Raw genomic sequence first — 25646 nt, 5'->3', positions numbered from 1 at the left:
AGCGCATACTAAAATCAATTGAAATACACGCCACGTGTCCTGCACAATCACTGCAGTCCGGTGTAGTGCCGAAAAAACATCAAATACGGTCAGGGATAACTAAAATACGAACCCGCACAATTGTGCGTACTCGGTCTGAAAGGGATATAATGTACGTCAACAAGGAAGAAATTTAATAACTGTTTCCCTTCCTTTCTGGTAACAATTAAATCGGGTGAGCATGTGCATAAAATTCGTTTAGTAACACCAGCTATAGCATCGATAACTTTTTATGATGAAATATAGGTCTACGACAATATTCATACACAATTGTGATTTTCCTTTCCATATGAATGAGCCTACTCAGTGCCGCAACCCAAGCATACTACGTCTGTCAGGTGCTGCAACCCAACATACTACGGAGTACGCGCCTGTCAGGTGCTGCAACCCAACATACTACGGAGTATGCGCCTGTCAGGTGCTGCAACCCAACACACGGCCGAAGGGTTATTTTCTTTATGCTAGTTCTAGCATCGCACAAACACATGGAAAGTTTTCGGCGACACAAAGATGAGCAAGGCTAAGATTGGGAAGGTAGTGCCTTGAATCAGAAGTGAAATACGGAAACCACGGACAGCCACCTTCAGGGCTCCTGGCGTATAGGTTCGAACCTATTATCTCCCGAATGCAATACTACGGTTAGGAGGTGTTTGGTCCGCTTCGTGGTGTCCCTTGCCGTCCAATGAATACTGACATGTTTGTCAGTTTTAATTAATTTTCACTTGATTTTCTCCACTGGGGATTTATTTTATTGTTTTTCCCTCTCTTTCCTATTGTGTCGCCAGGGTGAGTGGCTCAGACGGTTGAGGCGCTGGCTTTCTGACCCCAAACTGCCAGGTTCGATCCTGGCTCAGTCCGGTAATATTTGAAGGTGCTCAAATACATCATCCTCGTGTCTGTAGATTTACTGGCTTCTAAAAGAACTCCTGCTCGACTAAATTCCGGTACCACGGCGTCTCCGAAAACCGAAAACATAGAGGGACATAAAGCCAATAACATTATTATATATATACATATATATATTGCGAATGAGCCCATTAGGACTACGCAAAGTACTTAGAGACAGGCATTTGCCTTTCTTTGTGCCCACACTTCCTTCATTCGTTTGCTGTGTGCTTCTTTTCTCTCTTGAGACCATGTTGTTCCGGTCTTCTTTGGTTTTTCCTCTTGGTCAACTTGCCACTTATGAACTTTGGTTCTGAAGTTAACCCGGCTTTGGATGTCTTCAGGTGTAATTCCTGCCAGTTTGAGATCTGTTTTAATTTCGCCAATCCATTTTATTGTGTCCGTTTTAGCTTTACTTCGGTTTTCATAAAATTCAACTATTTGCTTGGTAAGTCTATCTGGGTTCATCCTTTTTATATGTCCAAAGAATCTTAATCTGCGTTTTCTGATGTCACTGTGAATGTTAGAAAATTGTTTGATTTTCTGTTTCCCTCTAAGGCGGTACTGTTCACCTACGAGTTTTGGGCCTAAAATTTTTCTAATGATCTTGCGTTCCTTTTTCTGAATATTTTCTAGATCAGTTTTCCTGTTCAAAATTAGTGTCTCTGATCCATAGAGGCATTCTGGTTTAATAACTGTATTATAATGTCTTAGTTTAGCATGCTTGGAGAGACACTTTTTGTTATAGATATTTTGGGTGAGTCTATACGCAGTTTCCATTTTTTGGCATCTAACTTCATTGGCTTTTGTTTCCATTCCATTCTCCTGAATTATTTCACCGAGATATTTGAATTGCTGGACCCGTTTTATTTTGCCACATTTTGTCTCCATGAATTTAGGGGCTTCTTTGCTGCAGGTCATGTATTCAGTTTTTTCAAACGATATTTGGAGGCCGACTTTTTCCGCTGTTTCTTTCAGGAGTTCGATCTGGTTTATGGCTGTTGAAACGTCACGAGTTAAGACTGCCAGATCGTCCGCAAATGCCAGGCAGTCTACTGCTAATTTGCCCCTACCAAGAGTGATTGGTTGGTCAATCTTGAGGGCAGACTTCTGTTTGCGCCATTCCTGTATTACCTTTTCAAGGACGCAGTTGAAGAGTAGTGGAGAGAGCCCATCTCCCTGTCTTACTCCTGTTTTGATCGGAAAAGGGTCTGAGATTTCCCCCATGAATTTAACCTTAGATTTTGTGTCTGTCAATGTCTCTTTTACAATTGCGAGTGTTTTCCGGTCTAGACCCTGTTCTTTTAATATCTGAAACAGTGATTGACGATCAACTGAATCATAGGCCTTTTTGAAATCAACAAAAGTACAAACTACATTTTTGCTACAAATTCTCTGATGCCTTAGGATTAACTTTAGGTTCAAAATTTGCTCTGGACATGAACGGCCTGGTCTGAAACCTGCTTGATATTCTCCAATTTTTGGTTCTAGTTGCTGTTGGGCTCTATCGAGAAGGCACTGAGATAAAATTTTGTAGGCAACAGATACCAATGAGATTCCTCTGTAGTTATTTACATCTGTTCTGTCTCCTTTCTTATGTAAAGGATGAATTAGTGCACTTTTCCAATCTTCTGGAATTTGTTCTGTTTCCCAAATCTCTTGGATGATACCGGTGAATTCTTTTATAGTATTTGGGCCTGCTGATTTGAGAATTTCTGCTATGATCCCATCCTCACCTGCAGCTTTATTCATTTTAAGTCGTTTTATCTGTATGGTAATTTCTTCTTCATCCGGTGGTACTGAATTTGGGTTTGTGAAGTCAGGTTCCTGCGGTGGAAATCTTTGTGTTGGCTCTGGGCAGTTAAGCAGTTCTTCAAAATACCTTGCAAGTTCGGTGCAGTTTTCTTGATTGTTCAGTGCAAATTGCCCATTTACTTTCTTAAAGCAAAGGTTTTGTGGCTGATACCCTGTTAGCTTTGTTTTGAAGTTCTTGTAGAAATTTCGTGTGTGGTTTTTTTCGAAGTCCTTTTCAATTTCCAGTAGTTGATCTTTCTCGAATTTCCTTTTGGTCTGTCGGATTAATTTCGCTGCCTCTTTCCTGACTGCCAAAAACATTTTGTGATTCTTATCGGTCTTTTTGCAATAACATTATTATATTATTATTATTCCTATTGTGTCGATTAGCAGCGCCATGAGGAGTAAAATACGGGGGGAAACGTAATTGTTATTAGGTTTGCCGTTTGATCCTATGGAAGACTTCGTCGAAATCCTTTATGATAGAGCGGAAATCATGTGAGAGGATGTAGAAGGTCGAGTCTGTATACGTTAGAGGAAGACGGGGTCGAGGTTGCCAAAGAGCCAAGAACCCAAGGTTCCCTCGAGATATGTGGAACTTTTATGGCCTCGTAATTAATGGCCAGAAGATAACTAACAATACCGTAGCGGAATGACATAGTCAATTGATTACTGTTTACCGTCCCTCCCCTTGGAGAAAGATGAACAGCAACAAAATGAACAAGACATCACCCAGCTTCTAGGAGGGCATATTAACACAAGACCGTCAGTAAATCCAATAGAGTAGCCAAGCAAGAACATATTGCTCAGATAGTGCAAACGATTAACAATTTAATGCTTATCTGCGGGTCGTTGATTATACAGTACCGGTCAAATGTTAGGACCACATAAAGAAATCACCTAATGTTTTCCAGAACCCAAAATTGTACCACCAGACCTCTGTAATTTTCTTTCTGACCTCTCACATCTAATAGGATACATGTCGCCTGATTTCCTGAAGTTAGTTCAAATACTGCAGAAGTTATGGAACGTCACAACAAACAATCAATACTCTAATTGGTTGCAAGAATCACCACCAAGATTTTTTTCTACACTTAGCAATAGGTGGGGGCCATTTTAGTATAATTATAAAAAAAAATTCGAGAATATGCGGCACCGTTTTTTTGGGTTTTTTTTCGAACCAGGGCCAAAATGGTTGATTTTTCTTTGCCTTTGTCAGGTATGGCCCAAGGTCTCAGGACGAGCTATCGGCGTCAGACTTAAGTGCTCTGATAGTTTCATTTGCACTCTGCAGATGGCATCCATTGAGACCTATGTCAAGAACAAGGAAATATTGACAATTTTAGAGCTAGTTTGATAAAAGATAAACGTACAAAATTCGGTGCGGCATTGTTTCGGAATTTTTATATTTGAATGGATGAAAACCATAATGGTATAAGTGACATTTCTTAAAAAATGAGTTAAGTGCAGGATGTAACTCCGGGAGGATGTATCCTTTCACCAGCAAAGAGATACAAGCGATAGCGATAATATTCTGCGCTCTAGTGATGGGTGGTATAACTACAAATAGCATGCTTTATATGAGTGTTGAAGATGTTTAAATGCCTTTTTCTCTGAATGACCAAAATGCTACTTATACCGTTATGGTTTTCAACCATTCATTTATACTAAATGACCCCCCAACCATTGCTAAATCTATAAAAGAATCTTGGTGCTGATACTTGAAACCAATTAGAATATATACTGTAGTATATAATATTTCCAAAAATTTTACTTTCTGATGTGACCTTCCAACAGTTAAAAATGCGTAACTTATAAAATATTTGGCGTAAATCACTGAAATGAGGCGATGTATATCATGTTAGATGCAAGAGTTCAGGAAAAAAAATACAGAGGTTAGTAGCACAATTTTAGGTTCTAGTTCATCTATCTACACTAGGTCAGTAGCGTCATCTTCTCACTGTGTGCTTTCATCCTGTAACTAAGAGCTTGAGAAAATGCCCCCAGGGGCTCTGAACTTTGGAGCGTGGGTTGACGACCACGGGGCCCTCAGCTGAGTCCTGGCATTGCTTCCACTTACTTGTGCCAGGCTCCTCACTTTCATCTATCCTATCTGACCTCCCTTGGTCAACTCTTGTTATTTTCAGACCCGGACGGTATTACATATAGAGGCCTAGGGAGTCTTTCATTTTCATGCCTTTCGTGGCCCTTGTCTTCCTTTGGCCGATACCTGCATTTTTCGAAGTGTCGGACCCCTCCATTTTTTCCCTCTGATTAGTGTTATATAGAGGATGGTTGTCTAGTTGTACTTCCTCTTAAAACCAGTAGCGGCGATTAGGGATTAGAAGTGGGGGGGGGGGGCAAAACATATGCAAACAACAGAAAGTAGCCGGGTTGAGGGATATAGCGATGGGGGGGCGGTTTATACACATCAAAACTGAACCCAAAAAAGGCTACAAATGGTAAGTTTTTGATGCTCTTTGAGCGAATTTCGACAGAAAGGTAAAGGTTGACAGTTTACTAACTTAAGTGCGGCAATAATAGTTTTTTTAGATTTTGATTCAATACTATACTTTCACAAAAGAAACAATATTACACACGAATTACAATTAAATTATATATAAACTTATAATTATTATTACATTAAAAAATCACGTAATATTTGACTACACTCTAACAAAATAACAGACAATGTTAAAGATACTGCCAGACTGACGAATGCACACGGCAAGCAGGTGAATCATACCTCAGTGTCCACGATCTTGGCAAAAAATATATCCCTGTTACCCTTCCTCATAGCATTTGTGAAGTCTCCACTACTTGCTGTGGCGCTATACAAATCGGTTAGCCGCGACAAACTACATTTTGTGCGTATTTTCGATAATAATTTTGTTAATAATTAAAAGTTTGCACAAATTGTTTTTTTATAATTCCTATAATTCCTAGTTTCAGTCGGCTAAAATTGAATTAAAATGTAATGTTTTCTCTACAAAGTGGGAGGCGGGGCAACGGCCCCCCTCACCTCCCTTAGTCGCCGCTACTGCTTAAAACAATAATCACCACCACCAGTTGAGAAAATCTCGTATCATATGCACCCCTTCTACTCCTCAGTCCAGAATTAAAATCCTTGAACTAGCTGCCTCTGTGGATCCGTGGTAGAGTGTCGCCCTCCGAATCCCAAGACAGCGAGTTCAAACCCGGCAGAGGTAGTCGGATTTTTGAAGGGCGGAAAAAAAGTCCATTCGACACTCCATGTCGTACGATGTCGGCATGTAAAAGATCTCTGGTGATACATTTGGTATTTACCCGACAAAATTAATTAAATCTCAGCCATAGATGCCCAAGAGAGATCCGGTTTACTCTGTCTGCCATCTAGCGGACCTAGAGTAAAACGGAACGTCGAAATTGACGAGCAGACAGCCAGACGGCGTCAAATCGAAATGTCTGCACACGGTAGCTGAGGCCATACGATTATTATTATTATTATTATTATTATTATTATTATTATTATTATTATTATTATTATTATTATTGTGTCCGACTCGTTGGCTGAATGGTCAACGTACTGGCCTTCGGTTCAGAGGGTCCCGGGTTCGATTCCCGGTCGGGTCGGGGATTTTAACCTTCATTGGTTAATTCCAATGGCCCAAGGGCTGGGTGTTTGTGCTGTCCCCAACATCCCTGCAACTCACACACCACACATAACACTATCCTCCACCACAATAACACGCAGTTACCTACACATGGCAGATGCCGCCCACCCTTATCTGAGGGTCTGCCTTACAAGGGCTGCACTCGGCTAGAAATAGCCACACGAAATTTAATTTATTATTATTATTATTATTATTATTATTATTATTATTATTATTATTATTATTATTGTTTCGTTTCGGCCAACTAAGGACCACGTCATTTCAACTGTTTCCCTTGAGCTTTAATGTTGATGCAGTATTCCTTCATTCGTATACGGTGTTGCTCCTTTCGCTCTTCCGTCCATGCCTTTCCAGTTTTAATCTTCGGCTTTGGTAAGAAGCTCTGATGTTCTTGGAGTTTTTTCTTAAGTGGGACACGCTCCTGGATATCTTCAAATGAGATCCCAATCCCCTGCAGATCTTTCTGTACCTCACTGAACCATGCCCCCTTTGCCTTTTTCTATTATTATTATTATTATTATTATTATTATTATTATTATTATTATTATTATTATTATTATTATTATTATTATTATTATTATCCTTGAACTGACCGGAAAACGAACCTAGGGCCTAGGAATAAGAGACAGGCACGCTACCTCTGTATCACAGGGCTGGCTAATTATTATTGATGATGAAGTTTGTTGTTTAAAAGGGCCTAACAACTAGGTCATCGGCCCCTAATGGTTGGAGGTGAACGAATCGAAACGAAAATTAAACCTTCAACATTTATCCACTGACTAGAATCTAAAACGAATGATGATGAAAAGATGATAGTGAAACAAAAACAAATAGTGGATCCAAAGCCTGAATTACTGGGATGATGCGTTATTATCTAAAAGCTCCCAAAATCCAGGTCTCTGGCCGTACATAATGGTACAAATCACTGAAAGGTAGAACCATGGTGTTCCTCCTATAGTGGTACTACTCACAGGAAATGTAGACCTATCGTATGTCGCACACAAGGGCATCACTCACAGGTAACACAAACCCATGGTGCTCCGGACAGAGTGGGACTAATCACGGGCGCCGGTATTCCCGAGGTGTCCCTCAGTAAGTGGAACTAATCACAAGTAACGTATACTCATGGTGCTGCTCATATAGTGCTACTAACCATAAGCAATGTAGATCCACAGTGTATGACGCATTATGGTAACAACCACAGGTATTACAAACCCATGGTAATCGTCACATAATGGAACTTTTTTTTTTGCTAGGGGCTTTACGTCGCACCGACACAGATAGGTCTTATGGCGACGATGGGATAGGAAAGGCCTAGGAGTTGGAAGGAAGCGGCCGTGGCCTTAATTAAGGTACAGCCCCAGCATTTGCCTGGTGTGAAAATGGGAAACCACGGAAAACCATTTTCAGGGCTGCCGACAGTGGGATTCGAACCCACGATCTCCCGGATGCAAGCTCACAGCCGCACGCCTCTACGCGCACGGCTAACTCGCCCGGTAATGGAACTATTCTCAGGTAACGCACACCCATGGTTTTCGTCCATAGTCGAACTTACCACGGACGCCGGTCAAATCAGTTTCTTTTCTCACACAGTAGTCCTAATCACAGGCAACGTACACCCATGGTGTTTCTCGTAAAGTTGTACTACTCATAGGTAGCGCAGATCTATTCTGAACACAGAGGAACCGACAGATTCCAGCACAACGTTACGGCACATGGAAATTAGTTCGCGCAGCCAAATGCCCTCTCCCAGCTTCGGTAGAATAATGTACACACGATCGTAGACTCTATTAACCACAGAACCGTGGTGTTCCTCGTATAGAGGCACTACTCATTGGTATCGTAGATCCATTGTGTTCCTCACGAGGTGGTACTAACTGCAAATAACGTCGACCCATGGTCTTCGTCACGTAATGGTACTAAGCACACCTAGTTTCGTGTCCGAAAACGAAGCCTTTTCTTCACGCATGAATAAAATGGAAATGGCTTACCATCTGACTAAAAATATCTATAACAAAAGATCTATATCTCTGAATGCAAAAATCAAACACTATCGCACTGTTATCCGGCCAGAGGCTCTATATGCAGCGGAATGTCTCGTCATGAACAAAAAAGGCATGATGGAGAAATTGGAGGCCAAGGAAAGAAAGATTTTGAGAAAATCTTAGGTCCAGTCAAAGACAACGGCGAGTTTAGGAGACGGCGCAACCAGGAGTTGTACTCGCATGTGAAGAAAATAACTGATGTGATGCGAAAAAGGAGGATTACTTTTTATGGACACATGGCCCGAATGAATTCAACACGGTTAACCGACCGCATTTTCACTTTCCTCCAAGAGAAAAAGGCAAAGGGGGCATGGTTCAGTGAGGTACAGAAAGATCTGCAGGAGATTGGGATCTCATTTGAAGATATCCAGGAGCGTGTCCCACTTAAGAAAAAACTCCAAGAACATCAGAGTTTCCTACCAAAGCCGAAGATTAAAACTGGAAAGGCATGGACGGAAGAGCGAAAGGAGCAACACCGTATACGAATGAAGGAATACTGCATCAACATTAAAGCTCAAGGGAAACAGTTGAAATGACGTGGTCCTTAGCTGGCCAAAACGAAACAACAATTATTATTATTATTATTATTATTATTATTATTATTATTATTATTATTATTATTATTATTATTATTATTATTATTATTATTATTATTATTATTATTATTATTAGATGCGAAAAGGACCAGAAAACGGATCACACAAAGCTCACTTAGAAGTTGTGCATTTCCTTCTTTGCCAGGCAGCCATCAGTTTTTCTCTCATCGTGGGTCTTCGTTCTTCTGTCCTCTTGGCTCCTGTCTTCTTCTTGTGGTTTCTCTCTGACTCTACTTGATGATTTTCGTTCTGTAGCAGGTTCGGTCTGCGATGTCGGCCACTTTGATTTCTGATTTTTCCACGTCTTGGTGGATTTCCGATGTTCACCTATTTGTTTTGATGTTCTATGTTGCCTCTAGTAAGATTCTTGTCAGTCCGTTTTCTGGAAGTTGTTTTATATGTCCGTAAAATTTCAGGCGTCTTTTTCTGATGTCGGCCGCAAGGTTTGAGAGCTCCTCGGTTTTTGTATGATAATGCAGTCGGTATCCTTCGTCAGTCAGTTTTGGGCCGAGAATTTTTCTGATGATTTTACGTTTCTCTTTCAGGATATCTTCGGCGCCATTCACACTAAGGCGACATAAGATAAGTGATATGTAGTGATATGTAGTAAGGAATATATTGCGACGATATATTGCTAGGAAGGTTCATGACACTGGGCGATAAATCGGCGCGACCTGGGCGATAAAAATTTGGTGGGAACAATTCTCACCACATCAGTTACAAATATGAGTTCAGTTGAGGAAAACGTTGTATTGGCTTATTGGTTCAGGTGTAGAATGAAAAGAAAAAGGAAATACTGGGTACATCCCTACGATCTTACCAACCTGCACCATAGCTCGGCTGTTGTTTCTCGAAAGCTGTCTCAACATGAATCAAAATTCAGGGAGTTTTATCGAATGAATCCTGAAAACATTCATTTTCTGAAAAGCCTAGTGTCACGAACCCTTGAAAATAAAGGTACACACTTCAGGAAGGCCATTTCTTCAGATAAAAAACTTCTAATTACTATAAGGTAAGTAGATATGAATATAAAAAGCAGTATTAATAAAATTCAGCAGTTTTAATTTGATTTTTTTTACATATTCTTTTTACAAATTGTACCAATCAGTTCCACTAAATTATGAAAGGCATTACAGAATTGTCTTCTCTTCTTCCCGTCATGTTCACAGCTCGAAATATCGTAGGATACTAATCGCTGACGAGACTAGCAAGCGGCACTTCGAGAGATATGTCACTTGCGATATGTTGTGCAATCGCGCAGCTGTGAACCTTTTTTATCGCCTCCCTTTAGATTTCAAGTATCTGTCTGTGCGTGTCGCGTATCGTATATCGCTTACGATATATCACTTATCTTATATCGCCTTAGTGTGAACGCGGCCTTCGAGTATGTTTTTTTTCTGTGGAGATCCAGTGTTTCACTCGCGTATAGTATTTCACGTTTGATCACGGAGTTGTAATGTCGAACTTTGGTGAAGATTGAGAGGTATTGTTTGTTGCAAATGTTTTGCGTTCGGCCGAGGGTTCTCTTCATTTTCTGGATGCGGACCTCGAGGGCTTTCTGCTCTTTTGCTGTTGGTACTACAATTTCTCCGAGATTTCGGAACTCAGTTACTTTTTCGATTGTGATAAATTTTGTGTTCAGATTCTGGAGGCTGCAGTTGTTGCACATGACCTTGGTTTTTGAGAAGGAGATTTGTTATTATTATTATTATTATTATTATTATTATTATTATTATTATTATTATTATTATTATTATTATTATTATTGTGCCGAACCCGTGGTGTAGGGGTAGCATGACTGTCTCTTACCCGGAGGGTCCGAGTTCGATTCCCGGCCAGGTCAGGGATTTTTACCTGGACCTAAGGGCTGGTTCGAGGTCCACTCAGCCTACGTGGTTAGAATTGAGAAGCTATCTGACGGTGAGATAGCTGCCCCGGTCTAGAAAGCCAAGAATAACGGCCGAGAGGATTCGTCGTGCTGACCACACGACACCTCATAATCTGCAAGCCTTCGGGCTGAGCAGCGGTCGCTTGGTAGGCCAAGGCCATTCAAGGGCTGTAGTGCCATGGGGTTTGATTATTATTATTATTATTATTATTATTATTATTATTATTATTATTATTATTATTATTATTATTATTATTATTAGTTATTTGCGTATGGACCCTGTTCCATCACGGAGTCGTTTTATGATTCGCCTTTCTGGTCTTCAATATGGTTTTCATTTTTTTCTCCGTGGACTCTCTTCCTTTCTTCAGTTCACTTGGTTCCTGGTCTCCTTGGAACTTCATTCTCTGGCTGCACTTCCCACCTCTTTACTCTTTTACGGAACAAATTTCCGTCTAATATTTTTTATATATCTATCTGTGCTTTCTCCAGGTCCTTTAGACTCTTCAATTTTCTGCTGTATGTCACGATCTTGTGTGCAAGCCTTGTTGTTGGGAGTCTTTAAACGTATCTATAAAAGTTCAATCTTCGTTTTCTAATATCTACTGTCAGGCTGGACAGTTTCTCTGTTGCTTTATGGAATTTCAGTCTGTATCTCTCTTCAGTTTTTTTCCTGCACCAAGAATTTTCCTCATGATCTTCTGTTCTTCATTCAGAATGTTCTCTAGATCCCTTTTTCTACTTAGTACCAGCGTTTCGCTCGCTTATAGAACTTCAGGTTTGATCACAGTATTGTAATACCTGATCTTTGTGTTTGTAGATTTGCACTTTTTTATGTAAATGTCGCATGTTCTCCAGTATGCTCTCTCGAATTTCTGTAGGCGAACTTTCTGTGCTTTTTTTTTTTTTTTTTTTTACAAGTTGCATTACGTCTCATCGACACAGATAAGTCTTATGGCGACGATGGGAGAGGAAAGGGCTAGGAGTGGAAAGGAAGCGGCCGTGGCCTTAATTAAGGTACAGCCCCAGAATTTGCCTGATGTGAAAATGGGGAAACCACGAAAAAACATTTTCAGGACTGCCGACAGTGGGGTTCGAACCCGCTATCTCCCGAATACTGGATACTGGCCACACTTAAGCGCTTCCTTTTCTCATCCTGTTGGTTCTACAATTTCACCAAGGTATTTCAAGCCTCACGAGGTATAGAATGTCTCATGTTCTAGTCTTACCATTCTTCTGGCGATGCTCTAATTTTTCACTCGATTTATCGGAACTCTGTACTTGTTATCCTGTACACTAGATGGTGAGAGGAACAGTTCTGTTAACTTTCTTTAGAGCAGTCTTCTGTCCTGTACACTAGATGGTGAGAGGAACAGTTCTGTTAACTTTCTTTAGAGCAGTCTGTCCTGTACACTAGATGGTGAGAGGAACAGTTCTGTTAACTTTCTTTAGAGCAGTCTTCTGTCCTGTACACTAGATGGTGACAGGAACAGTTCTGTTAACTTTCTTTAGAGCAGTCTGTCCTGTACACTAGATGGTGACAGGAACAGTTCTGTTAACTTTCTTTAGAGCAGTCTTCTGTCCTGTACACTAGATGGTGACAAGAACAGTTCTGTTAACTTTCTTTAGAGCAGTCTTCTGTCCTGTACACTAGAGGGTGACAGGAACAGTTCTGTTAACTTTCTTTAGAGCAGTCTTCTGTCCTGTACACTAGATGGTGACAGGAACAGTTCTGTTAACTTTCTTTAGAGCGGTCTGTCCTGTACACTAGAGGGTGACAGGAACAGTTCTGTTAACTTTCTTTAGAGCAGTCTGTCCTGTACACTAGAGGGTGACAGGAACAGTTCTGTTAACTTTCTTTAGAGCAGTCTGTCCTGTACACTAGAGGGTGACAGGAACAGTTCTGTTAACTTTCTTTAGAGCAGTCTTCTGTCCTGTACACTAGATGGTGACAGGAACAGTTCTGTTAACTTTCTTTAGAGCGGTCTGTCCTGTACACTAGAGGGTGACAGGAACAGTTCTGTTAACTTTCTTTAGAGCGGTCTGTCCTGTACACTAGAGGGTGACAGGAACAGTTCTGTTAACTTTCTTTAGAGCAGTCTGTCCTGTACACTAGATGGTGACAGGAACAGTTCTGTTAACTTTCTTTAGAGCGGTCTGTCCTGTACACTAGATGGTGACAGGAACAGTTCTGTTAACTTTCTTTAGAGCGGTCTGTCCTGTACACTAGATGGTGACAGGAACAGTTCTGTTAACTTTCTTTAGAGCAGTCTTCTGTCCTGTACACTAGATGGTGACAGGAACAGTTCTGTTAACTTTCTTTAGAGCGGTCTTCTGTCCTGTACACTAGATGGTGACAAGAACAGTTCTGTTAACTTTCTTTAGAGCAGTCTGTCCTGTACACTAGATGGTGACAGGAACAGTTCTGTTAACTTTCTTTAGAGCGGTCTGTCCTGTACACTAGATGGTGACAGGAACAGTTCTGTTAACTTTCTTTAGAGCAGTCTTCTGTCCTGTACACTAGATGGTGACAGGAACAGTTCTGTTAACTTTCTTTAGAGCGGTCTGTCCTGTACACTAGATGGTGAGAGGAACAGTTCTGTTAACTTTCTTTAGAGCAGTCTTCTGTCCTGTACACTAGATGGTGACAGGAACAGTTCTGTTAACTTTCTTTAGAGCAGTCTGTCCTGTACACTAGATGGTGACAGGAACAGTTCTGTTAACTTTCTTTAGAGCAGTCTGTCCTGTACACTAGATGGTGACAATAAGAGTTCTGTTAACTTTCTTTAGAGCAGTCTGTCCTGTACACTAGATGGTGACAATAAGAGTTCTGTTAACTTTCTTTAGAGCGGTCTGTCCTGTACACTAGATGGTGACAGGAACAGTTCTGTTAACTTTCTTTAGAGCGGTCTGTCCTGTACACTAGATGGTGACAGGAACAGTTCTGTTAACTTTCTTTAGAGCGGTCTGTCCTGTACACTAGATGGTGACAGGAACAGTTCTGTTAACTTTCTTTAGAGCAGTCTTCTGTCCTGTACACTAGATGGTGACAGGAACAGTTCTGTTAACTTTCTTTAGAGCAGTCTTCTGTCCTGTACACTAGATGGTGACAAGAACAGTTCTGTTAACTTTCTTTAGAGCAGTCTGTCCTGTACACTAGAGGGTGACAGGAACAGTTCTGTTAACTTTCTTTAGAGCAGTCTGTCCTGTACACTAGATGGTGACAAGAACAGTTCTGTTAACTTTCTTTAGAGCAGTCTGTCCTGTACACTAGATGGTGACAGGAACAGTTCTGTTAACTTTCTTTAGAGCAGTCTTCTGTCCTGTACACTAGATGGTGACAGGAACAGTTCTGTTAACTTTCTTTAGAGCAGTCTGTCCTGTACACTAGAGGGTGACAGGAACAGTTCTGTTAACTTTCTTTAGAGCAGTCTGTCCTGTACACTAGATGGTGACAGGAACAGTTCTGTTAACTTTCTTTAGAGCGGTCTGTCCTGTACACTAGATGGTGACAGGAACAGTTCTGTTAACTTTCTTTAGAGCAGTCTGTCCTGTACACTAGATGGTGACAGGAACAGTTCTGTTAACTTTCTTTAGAGCAGTCTGTCCTGTACACTAGATGGTGACAGGAACAGTTCTGTTAACTTTCTTTAGAGCAGTCTGTCCTGTACACTAGAGGGTGACAGGAACAGTTCTGTTAACTTTCTTTAGAGCAGTCTGTCCTGTACACTAGATGGTGACAGGAACAGTTCTGTTAACTTTCTTTAGAGCGGTCTGTCCTGTACACTAGATGGTGACAGGAACAGTTCTGTTAACTTTCTTTAGAGCAGTCTGTCCTGTACACTAGAGGGTGACAGGAACAGTTCTGTTAACTTTCTTTAGAGCAGTCTGTCCTGTACACTAGAGGGTGACAGGAACAGTTCTGTTAACTTTCTTTAGAGCAGTCTGTCCTGTACACTAGATGGTGACAGGAACAGTTCTGTTAACTTTCTTTAGAGCAGTTTGGTTGGGTAGAGACGAGACTAAGACCCGTGTAAAAGACCTAAAACATTGTACCTCATCTCTTGTGACCCCCACGAACCACCACTGGTGGCGGCGCGCTGACTTCGCGTAATTATTAGTAGGGGGGATAGATTATTAATCTGAATACAGGCATATGAAATGAGTAATAACTATTAATGCAAATAAATCTAAGTGGCCCGACAGCTCTGCACTCCGACCGATCAACCAAGCAGAGGAGGGGTGGCCGCGGCTCTGTCGTGGGTCTAAGCCTCTGCATTCGGGAGACGGATAGGGGCTGGTCCCCACCGCCTGCTGTCCTGAGAATGGTTTCCCGTTGTTTTCCATTCTCCTGCACTAAGGCGAATGCCGGGACAGTTCCTAGTATAGGTCACGGCCGCCAACCATCTCCGCCTTCTCCGAGCATCTCTTTCTTCGTTACAAATCTCACGGCCTCAAAGATTGTGTCACCGCCTAGGAGGCCCGCCTCCCCCTTCAGGGGAGGAATGTAAAACTTTTAGTAATAATATATTAATTCCGTTCGGCTATTTCTAGCCGAGTGCAGCCCTTGTAAGGCAGACCCTCCGATAAGGGTGGGCGGCATCTGCTATGCTTGTTAATGTGGTGGAGAAAAGTGTTATGTGCGGTGTGTGAGTTGCAGGGATGTTGGGGACAGCACAAACACCCAGTCCCCGGGCCACTGGAATTAACCAATGAAGGTTAAAATCCCCGACGCGGCCTGGAATCGAACCTAGGACCCTCTGAACCGAAGGCTAGTACGCTGACCATTCAGGCAACGAGTCGAACATTTTTTCGTTCGTAATCTGTTTACACTCCAGGGTCGGTTTTTCCCTCGGACTCAGGGAGGAATCCCACCTCACCGGGCGAGTTGGCTGTGCGCGTAGAGGCGCGCGGCTGTGAGCTTGCATCCGGGAGATAGTAGGTTCGAATCCCACTATCGGCAGCCCTGAAAATGGTTTTCCGTGGTTTCTCATTTTCACACCAGGCAAATGCTGGGGCTGTACCTTAATTAAGGCCACGGCCGCTTCCTTCCAACTCCTAGGCCTTTCCTATCCCACCGTCGCCATAAGACCTATCTGTGTCGGCGCGACGTAAAGCCCCTAGCAAGAATCCCACCTCTACCGCCTCAAGGGCAGTGTCCTGGAGCTTCAGACTCTGGGTCGGGGGATACAACTGGGGAGGATGACCAGTAACTCGCCCAGGCAGCCTCACCTGCTGTGCTAAACAGGGGTCTTGTGGGGGATGGGAAGTTTGGGAGGGATAGACAAGGAAGAGGGAAAGAAGCGGCCGTGGCCTTAAGTTAGGTACCATTCCGGCATTTGCCTGGAGGAGAAGTGGGAAACCACGAAAAAACACTTCGAGGATGGTTGAGGAGGGAATCGAACCCCCCTCTACTCAGTAGACCTCCTGAGGCTGAGTGGACCCCGTTCCAGCCCTCATACCACTTTTCAAATTTCATGGCAGAGCCGGGAATCGAACCCGGACCTCTCGGGGTGGCAGCTAATCACACTAACCACTACACCACAGAGGCGGACAGTATATTCACAATATTCACAAACAAACAGAAAAAACAATAATAGAGCTTGTTTCTCAAATACATGTTTGAACGAGTCTTATGTGCGGAGTTTTCAATAATATTCACAAGTAAGCAGAGAAATAAAACTTCATTCATAAATGCATATTTTAAGGAATGTTTTATGTACGAAACTATAAAAAATAATCACAAGTTAAAAAATAAAACTTGCTTCATAAATGCATGTTCTCAATACATATCCTTTTCATGTACTGTATAAAGCTCGGATGTGTTACCTGAAAAGGAAACTTAGAAATCACACATCTCTTCAGTGGAATAACATCTGGACCACAAACACTAAAGGATCCGTAATGAGAGAACTGTTCTTTCCTGAAATCCAGCATCGATCCCAGTACAAAGTTCTCGTGCCTAATTTTGTGCTTACACAATTGTTATCTGGCTATGACAAATTTAAATCATATTTCAAGCGATTTAACATCAATGTCTCAGATGATTACTTATTCTTTTGTGGATCCTCTCAAACAGTGCAGCATTTAATTTTTGATTGTCCTGCTTTCGAAAGTCCAAGATAACCCTAGTATGTCACCTGAACTTTTGTGATACTGAATTAAACAAACCTCTATTACATATATTTAAAAAAACAATCTTGTTATAATAACTTTTTAACCTTCATCCTCTTAATAAGCTTTCATCATAATGTTTAATCTGTTGCACATTGTATGTAATTGTAAATAAATAAATAAATAAATAAATAAATAAATAAATAAATAAATAAATAAATAAATAAATAAATAAATAAATAAATAAATAAATAAATAACTTACAGTACATTATGTATTTCATGAGACGAAATGTGAAAAGCTCTACCATCAGATGAACAGCCTGAACAATCCCCATTAGGAAATGTAGTTCTCTGAAGGAATGCCCACTTTCTAATCTCATTTCACGATATAAAACCGTCTACCACCTTCTCCATATTTAACGTCTTAGCAGCCTCCGAAGACTACCAAACTCCACGTTTCAAGGGGACTTAACATCTAGGAGGTGAATTTTTGGACGGTGTAAAATGGCACTCTGCCCCACTAAGATCGCCACCGCCACTGCACTGGTGAAAAGAACAGCAACATCGCTCTGAAATAAAGATCACGTTCGGTAATGATAAGAATATTGGCGGTGACATAATCAGTAAATTCACTTACGGTAAGCTCTCAACCGGTATGTAATCAAACTTTGGTTAATCCCCTGACCTTGGTGGCAAGGCTGCTTCATTTACTCAATGATTAGAAACTGTCCGTCATTACTAAGCCTGATAAGGTAAGTAAACAGTGACACTTCAAACACACGGACTTTGTAATACTATTCGTAAGCGTGAGGTCCTAAACACGTAGATAACAGTACGTGGAAAATAGCAGAGTCACCGCGAGAATGAAATGGTTTACGGAAGACGAGTCATGACAGGAATGTGCGTTATGAGTAAGGTTTGAATGTTAAGGAAAAGTCATATTTAATTCCAGAGGTCATTTTACCCGAAATATGACAAATAACTGTGAATGGTGCGTCCCTGACTTCGGCTAAAGCAATTTTATGTTGCATACAAATGCATATTTCGGCCATTCTTATTGCTTTGGTCGATTTTGCTCGTATTAGTGATAGAAGGTCATATTTGGCTATATTTTGAGAATGTATGTTCAAACTGAGGCGTCGTTCTTAATAAATAACGTACATACTACCTGCGTCGATTTTCAAACACAGGATTTCAAAATAATAATCAAATACAGTAGAGACAATACACGACACTGAGCGAGATATCGAGGGACAGCTATTGGAGCTCACTCTAGCGGATAGACCTGAACGGTACTGATTCTGTCATAAGAGAGGGTGTATTTTTGTGTGAAGTTTTTGGTGTTATTTATGCGTTTTCAGTGAGTTGACATAATTAAATAGTAGCCTGTGTCATTCCTTGATATCTCCTCTCAACATGAGGGGAAAGGTATGTGCTGTGTTTGGCTGCAGTAATTACGAAGTAGAGAAAAATGCGCGCTCGTTCTTCAGGTTCCCTCGTGACAAGAACATGCAAGTAATATTGTGTTTGCATATATATTCTTCCAGTGACCGAGATTTTTATAGTACTTCATAATCTTCTGACCTGCTCGACCCATGTTTTAACGGGCTTAAAATATAATATGCATATTTTATTGTATAGTGCAGCAGTTAACCTTCAATACCGATGTGTTGTTGTAGGTGTGATCTGTGGGTTTTGAAATATCACAGAAGCGGTCTGGATAAAGTGTACAAGAAAGAAGGGACGTTACGCTTGTATAAGAATTATAAGATCTGTTCAGATCATTTCCAAGCCAGCGACTTTAAAAATCCTCGACTATACAGCCAAGGGTATGTTACATTTTTACTCTAATTGTACGTAAATATTCCTCAAAGCATCACTATAGACAACATTTTCAAACTTTTCTTTCTTTTATCCCTCTTCTCAGATTAAAGCCGGGATTTTATAGATTTTCTTTCTGTTAGTAGGCTTCATGTTAAGAGGAAAATTGTCCAGCTATTAAATGTTAATTAATTGCATCATATGTGTAAGGAATGCGCCGATATTTTTATTGACAAATGTCTTAATGTGATGATACATTGGTTTTAAATGAGGAAAAAGACAAATCCAACCGTAAGATTTCAGGCAGGTATGCTAAAGCTAAAAAAGTAATGCATAAATGAAAGATCAAGCCATTTCACAGCAGTCCATTTCACACCTTGTTTATATGTCTAATTTCAGTCTTTGAATAATAACCTTTTAAATAATTCTTCATTCATTTATCCAGAATTGCTTTAGCAACTTCGAAGTTAATATCTCAATACCACTGTCTTTCTAGACGTAATTTATTTATCCATTTCCGTATATACATTTCCATTGATATTTGAATTTAGCGCGATTTGTTCAGGTCAAGTCACTAGAAGCGCCACCGTCGAATTGTCTCCCATTTTAGCAAGGCGAAATCCGTAAGTGTCGTGTATTGTCTCTACTGTATTTGTAATAATGTACATCAGCGCACGACAAATCCCACACGCCAGGTCACCATGGGGCCTAAGTTCTTTCTTTGGCGCCTTCTTTTTCGAGCTGAGTGTAATTCCTCCTTCCCCTGTTTATATATTTAAACCCCGATTTGGCGTCGCTGAACTAGTATGTAATGATTCACAAACCCTTGACACTCTGTACATTTATCGAACTCTGTTGAACAAGAGAATTAGGTTAGGTAACGGCAGAGATCTTGGTAAGTACGGTATGGAGGACTTCTGCTTTGATAGTAATGTTAATGTCATTTTAAATAATAATCATCATAGAAGCAATATAAGAAAAAAGTAATGTTAATTACGAACGTTTCGGTATATAAAAAAAACCTATCATGAAGTATTACAGACTCAAATGTCAATGATACGAATCAAAATAGAACCTCTTTTGCTATTAAACTGATTATTTACCGGGCGAGTTGGCCGTGCGCGTAGAGGCGCGCGGCTGTGAGCTTGCATCCGGGAGATAGTAAGTTCGAATCCCACTATCGGCAGCCCTGAAAATGGTTTTCCGTGGTTTCCCATTTTCACACCAGGCAAATGCTGGGGCTGTACCTTAATGAAGGCCACGGACGCTTCCTTCCAACTCCTAGGCCTTCCCTATCCCATCGTCGCCATAAGAACTATTTGTGTCGGTGCGACGTAAAGCCCCTAGCAACAAAAAAAAACTGATTATTTTAACAGAGCTGTTATTGTACTGTGAAGTGAAATACAGCGTGCTTTCGAGGAATTTATTTTCGTATATTGACAGAATACGAAGTTCCTAGGCACAGAAGGTACCATATGGCTGTGTTGTAAATTGCGGGTTGTTCTCTGAATCTTTTTTTTTTTTTTTTTGCTATTGGCTTTACGTCGCACCGACACAGATAGGTCTTATGGTGACGATGGGACAGGGAAGGGCTAGGAGTGGGAAGGAAGCGGCCGTGGCCTTAATTAAGGTACAGCCCCAGCATTTGCCTGGTGTGAAAATGGGAAACCACGGAAAACCATTTTCAGGGCTGCCGACAGTGGGGTTCGAACCTACTATCTCCCGAATACTGGATACTGGCCGCACTTAAGCGACTGCAGCTACTGAGCTCGGTAAATCATATTTTTAGATAGGGAGAAGATAAATAGTGTTTAATCTTTAAGTTATTAATCCTTTAAAATGTCGGAATCGCGTATATACAAAGGAATGTACAATTTGGTATTGTTGAGGACAATGTCTACATTTTACTATTTACAAGTTTCTTAGAATAGTATCAAAATATAAGTATGCAACAACTGGCTAGTTTCATAAATTTTTCTACATAGAGGCATGTCTTGCTGTCTTTCCTTTTTCTGGTAATCTGTTGTAGTGTATAAAACTATAAAAACACAATACCTATTGCTATTACTACCATGTTTTATTTTTCAGAAGGCTTGACGCCAGTATGTTAACGATGTGAGTACTAGAAAAATTACCTGCCTCCTAAGTTTGAGTGCAGACTCCTAGATTTTAAAACATTTGTCATGGCCTGTAGTAAATCCAAGACTCACAATTTGAAACCCTTCTGGGCTCTTTAACCCTTCAACTTTCGGCACAATTGAGGAAATTGCTTTATGTTACGTTTCTCATAGTATGCAAAGTTTGGGCTGGGAAGAATTGAAAGAAAGAAGGAGAGCTGCTCGACTAAGTGGTATGTTCCGAGCTGTCAGTGGAGAGATGGGGTGGGAGGACATCAGTAGACGAATAAGTTTGAGTGGTGTCTTTAAAAGTAGGAAAGATCACAATATGAAGATAAAGTTGGAATTCAAGAGGACAAACTGGGGCAAATATTCATTTATAGGAAGGGGAGTTAGGGATTGGAATAACTTACCAAGGGAGATGTTCAATAAATTTCCAATTTCTTTGAAATCATTTAGGAAAAGGCTAGGAAAACAACAGATAGGGAATCTGCCACCTGGGCGATTGCCCTAAATGCAGATCAGGATTGAATTGAATTGAACTGATTGATTGATTGATTGATTGATTGATTGATTGATTGATTGATTGATTGATTGATTGATTGATTGATTGATTGATTGGACTGGATATACTTTATCTGCGAAGAAATGTTTTCAAGATTACAATAGTCCAGTTTAGTTATAAGTTCATGATGTGCTGGTAGTCATATGCTAAATAATTGTCGACTTATTGGTGCAGCTCTGTACAGTTCCATGTACTTACCTCTCTAGTTTGTCTCCCAAAACTTTAGAAGTATCGTCGGTCAGAGGTCTGTAGAGATCTTCTACGGTCAGGTCCTTGCTGTATCCTTCCCGGAAGAGGTCAATAGTCCAGCTGCAACAAACACAACGCAGTTACAGTTCAGTGCATGTTGATATAACTAAAGTTTACTTTCAGATTATATAGACTACTCCACTAGTGAAGGATAACGAATCAAAGCAGCACGATGTGGATATCACAGTCTCATTAGTGGCTGTCATGTACAGACTATAGGAATGAAGCTTTCCTATAGGAACAAAGAATGTTTTTTTTTTTTGGTTAATCTAATAATCCATTATAAATTACAAACATTGCTATAGAACGTAGTACCTTTCTCTACTAAACAAATAACTATGGGATTAATGGCAGATGATTACAATCAATCGAAGGCATTTATGTTGACAATTGGGATACGGTGAGAATTCGTGGTAGAATGACTTCCTGGTTCAAGGTACTTACATGCGTTAGACAAGGCTGTAATATTTCACCTTTGTTGTTCATATAGAAAGTCGTTCGGGATCTCTGTTTGAAGGGTAAATAGCTTATGAAAAGACATGTCTTCACCAACGATTATGCTCCGTTGGAAAGCCAGCATTTCTACCTATTATAGCCCGACAACGTAATTTCCATTGCATCAGACTTTTTCGCCGAGTTAGCATGTTTATCTTATCCCACTCCTCCTAACACGCTTTCGAAAGGCCATTCATAGTGTGCGGACGTCTATTTCCTAAGGCCCTTCTTAGCAGTCCAAATGCCCCATCGGGTGCCTTCACCGGAATGTTAGTAAAAGAGTAAAAGGAATTGCACGGATTCCATCTCCATTCTCTTAAGAACAGGCGAGTCGAACGAGAGGTATGGTATTGGATGCTCTATCTTGATGCACTATGGGCTGCCTGGCCGAGGCGGTAAAGGCGTACTCCGTTCGCCCGGAAGGACGTGGGTTCGAATCCCCGTCAGGAAGTCTTAAAATTTAAGAAACGAGATTTCCACTTCCGGAGGTGCATATGGCCCTGTGGTTCACTCAGCCTACACCAAAAATGAGTACCAGGTTAGTTCCTGGGGGCAAAGACCTTCGTGGCCTGTACGGAGATGACTTTGCTTTACTTTTATCTTGATGCAGTCATACCTGATTCTTCGCCTTCCCATACAATGCTGGGATATCTGTGATGAAAATGGGTGTTAAAACCTCTTGCTGATAGTATGTAGAGTTCACCTTCACACTATTAGCGACACGGCGAATGATTAACTTGTCATTTTAACAGTATGAAGCGATGATCATGGAACCCCTGGCATTCTTTATGCAATGTTCGATCATTGTTTTGTCTCTTGGGCGGCAGTAAATCGCACGGCGTTTGTTACAGCCACTAACGTACACATTTGCTTCGTCTATTTTCACCACATTTTTCCATCTATCCTCTGCCAGATAGCCCTCATACAGCTTTCTTGCGTCAGTGCGACTTTCCGAAATGTGACGACGCAACAGCTCGTGAACTCGGCGCTTATGCCGCTTTTCTAATTGCAGGTCCTTGTTGATTATGGTGTAAAATGGTGAAACAGACACCCCCAACTCAGATGCAATAGTTCTTTTGGGGGGCAGGGTTACCACCTGAGACAGGGACTTCACTTTCCTCACCACTTCTGGTGTACGGCTAGTAGCTGGTCGTGGATTTGCCTGTTTTTTCCACTCTGGAATTAAGCCTAATCTGCCTTTGCCCTTTTTTATTCAATACTGCATTGATCCTGTTATTTGATATAAAGAAATCACGCTTCTTGCACATCCCTTAGATTGCTAAATAGCTGTTATGTAGCCCTCGCAGTAAGGGTCAATCCGTGTCACGGAGCTCTACACACTCGTTCTCAGCACTAACTAAATCATTCACTCCCCGTTTTGACGTGCTCAAGTTGAAAACAGCCGCCAGCGGCCTTCAAACTCTTCATCAGAGATCCCGAACGACCTTCTGTGGTTTACGTGGGTCATTTACTGAAAGTGGCAGAGAGGGACTCGGCTAGCGAAAAGCGTAGTAAGCGATTTGGCCTATGCCGATGACTTTGTCCAAGGCAGACTATGAAGAAAGCCTGCAGTCTATCTTGGAACTTCAAAACTGATGCAATGAGTATGATATTATGAAAATGAGCCTTTCCAACACTGAAGTGATGTCAGTAAGTAAAAAACCTAGGAGAGTTGAATGTGGTTATGAGAGTATTTATAGGCTGTAGTTAGGATGTAAAGGAGAGGGCATATAAGTCACTTGTAAGACCCCAATTAGAGTATGGTTCGAAATGTATGGAACACTTGATACAAGAACTGAAAAAAACAAAAACAAAGGAAAGCAGCTCGATTTGTTCTGGGTGATTTCCGACAAAAGAGTAGCGTTACGAAAATATTTCAAACTTTGGGCTGGAAAGACTTGGTCCCCTGTGGGTGGGGACAGTACAATAACACACATGGTATCCCCTGCCTGTCATGAGAGGCGACTAAACGGGGCCCCAGGGGCTCTCAACTTGGCACGTAGGTTGCCGACCACGGGGCCCTTAGCTCAGTCCTCCCATTGCTTCCACTTACTTGTGCCAAGCTCCTCACCTTCATCCATCCTATCCGAATTCCCTCGGCCAGCTCTTGTTCTTTTCCGACCCCGACGCTATTAGAGCATCGAGGGCTAGGGAGTCTCATTTTCACGCCCTTCGTGGCCCTTGTCTTTCTTTGGCTTATCTTCATTTTTCGAAGTGTCGGATCCCTTCCATTTGTTCTTCTCTCTCCGATTAGTGTTATACAGAGGATGGTTGCCTAGTTGTACTTTCTCTTAAAACAATAAGCATCACCACTAACTGGGAAGACTTGGGAGTAAGGAGACGAGATGCTCGACTAAGCGGTATGTTCCGGTATGTCAGTGGAGAGATGACGTGGAATGACATTAGTAGACGAATAGGCTAAACTTGAGTGGAGGTTTTAAAAGTATGAAATATCACAATATGAAGATATAGTTGAAATTCAGGAGGACAAACTGGGGCAAATATTCGTTTATAGGAAGAGGAATTAAAGATAAAAATAATTTATCAAGAGAGATAATTGATAAATTTCCAACTACTTCGATATAATTTACGAAAAGGATAAGTAAACAACTGATAGAGAGTCTACCATATGGGCGACTGCAGATGATTGATTGATTGATTGATTGATTGATTGATTGATTGATTGATTGATTGATTGATTGATTGATTGATTGATTGATTGATTGATTGATTGATTGATTGATTGATTGATTGATTGATTGATTGATCGACTGTGTATATATATCGTACTGGTGTGTATCCTCAGGCCTATACCGCTGCCATTACCCCCACCTTCATTATTAAATCTGATCATGTTACCACGACTAACTGGAAAATGTACTCTCTTTTCATTTCACTGATCCAGTAACCCTAGTCCCAATGTTTTGGATTGCACGTAAAACTGGAGGTCGCGATACCAACAACCACGTAAAGGATTATTTTTTAACATATCGAAGGTTTTTGACGACGCAAAGGTAAAAGCATTGCTTTGCTTCTGAAAGGAACGCAGGAAATTGACGCCCAAGGTACGGGAGGAAGTGTTTTGTGAACGCTATCACTCCACTCAAGGCTCCACTGTTAATAGCGGAAGTTCTGTGTAAATGATTCTATCCTTACGTCATAGGTGGCCAACGCGTCGATCGCATATAATTAGACACAGAATGTTGACTTGAGATTCTGAAGGTGATCCGGGATCAGATACCGAAAAAGGTGGATTATCTACAATCCGTACAAATGTCAGTTTGCAGTGATAAGAATCGAGGGCTTTGAAAAAGAAACAGAAATCAAGAAAGGAGTGAGGCAATGTTTAATGTTCAATGTTTAATAGAACAGGTGGTGAAGGA

The 25646-nt window shown here is 41.1% G+C and overlaps 1 protein-coding gene across 1 annotated transcript in view; it reads right to left on the bottom strand.

Annotated features, from left to right (window-relative positions):
• Positions 1–25646, bottom strand: part of LOC136885573 (ATP-binding cassette subfamily C member 4) — a 185833-nt gene that overhangs the window by 105450 nt on the left and 54737 nt on the right. The window contains exon 2 of the mRNA XM_067158221.2: positions 21718–21828. Within this exon, the coding sequence (XP_067014322.2) occupies positions 21718–21828 (111 nt within the window). The remainder of the gene's footprint in view (positions 1–21717; positions 21829–25646) is intronic.

Source organism: Anabrus simplex, chromosome 14, assembly GCF_040414725.1.
Source record: "Anabrus simplex isolate iqAnaSimp1 chromosome 14, ASM4041472v1, whole genome shotgun sequence".
NCBI lineage: Eukaryota > Metazoa > Arthropoda > Insecta > Orthoptera > Tettigoniidae > Anabrus > Anabrus simplex.
This window is presented reverse-complemented; position numbering and strand designations above follow the sequence as displayed.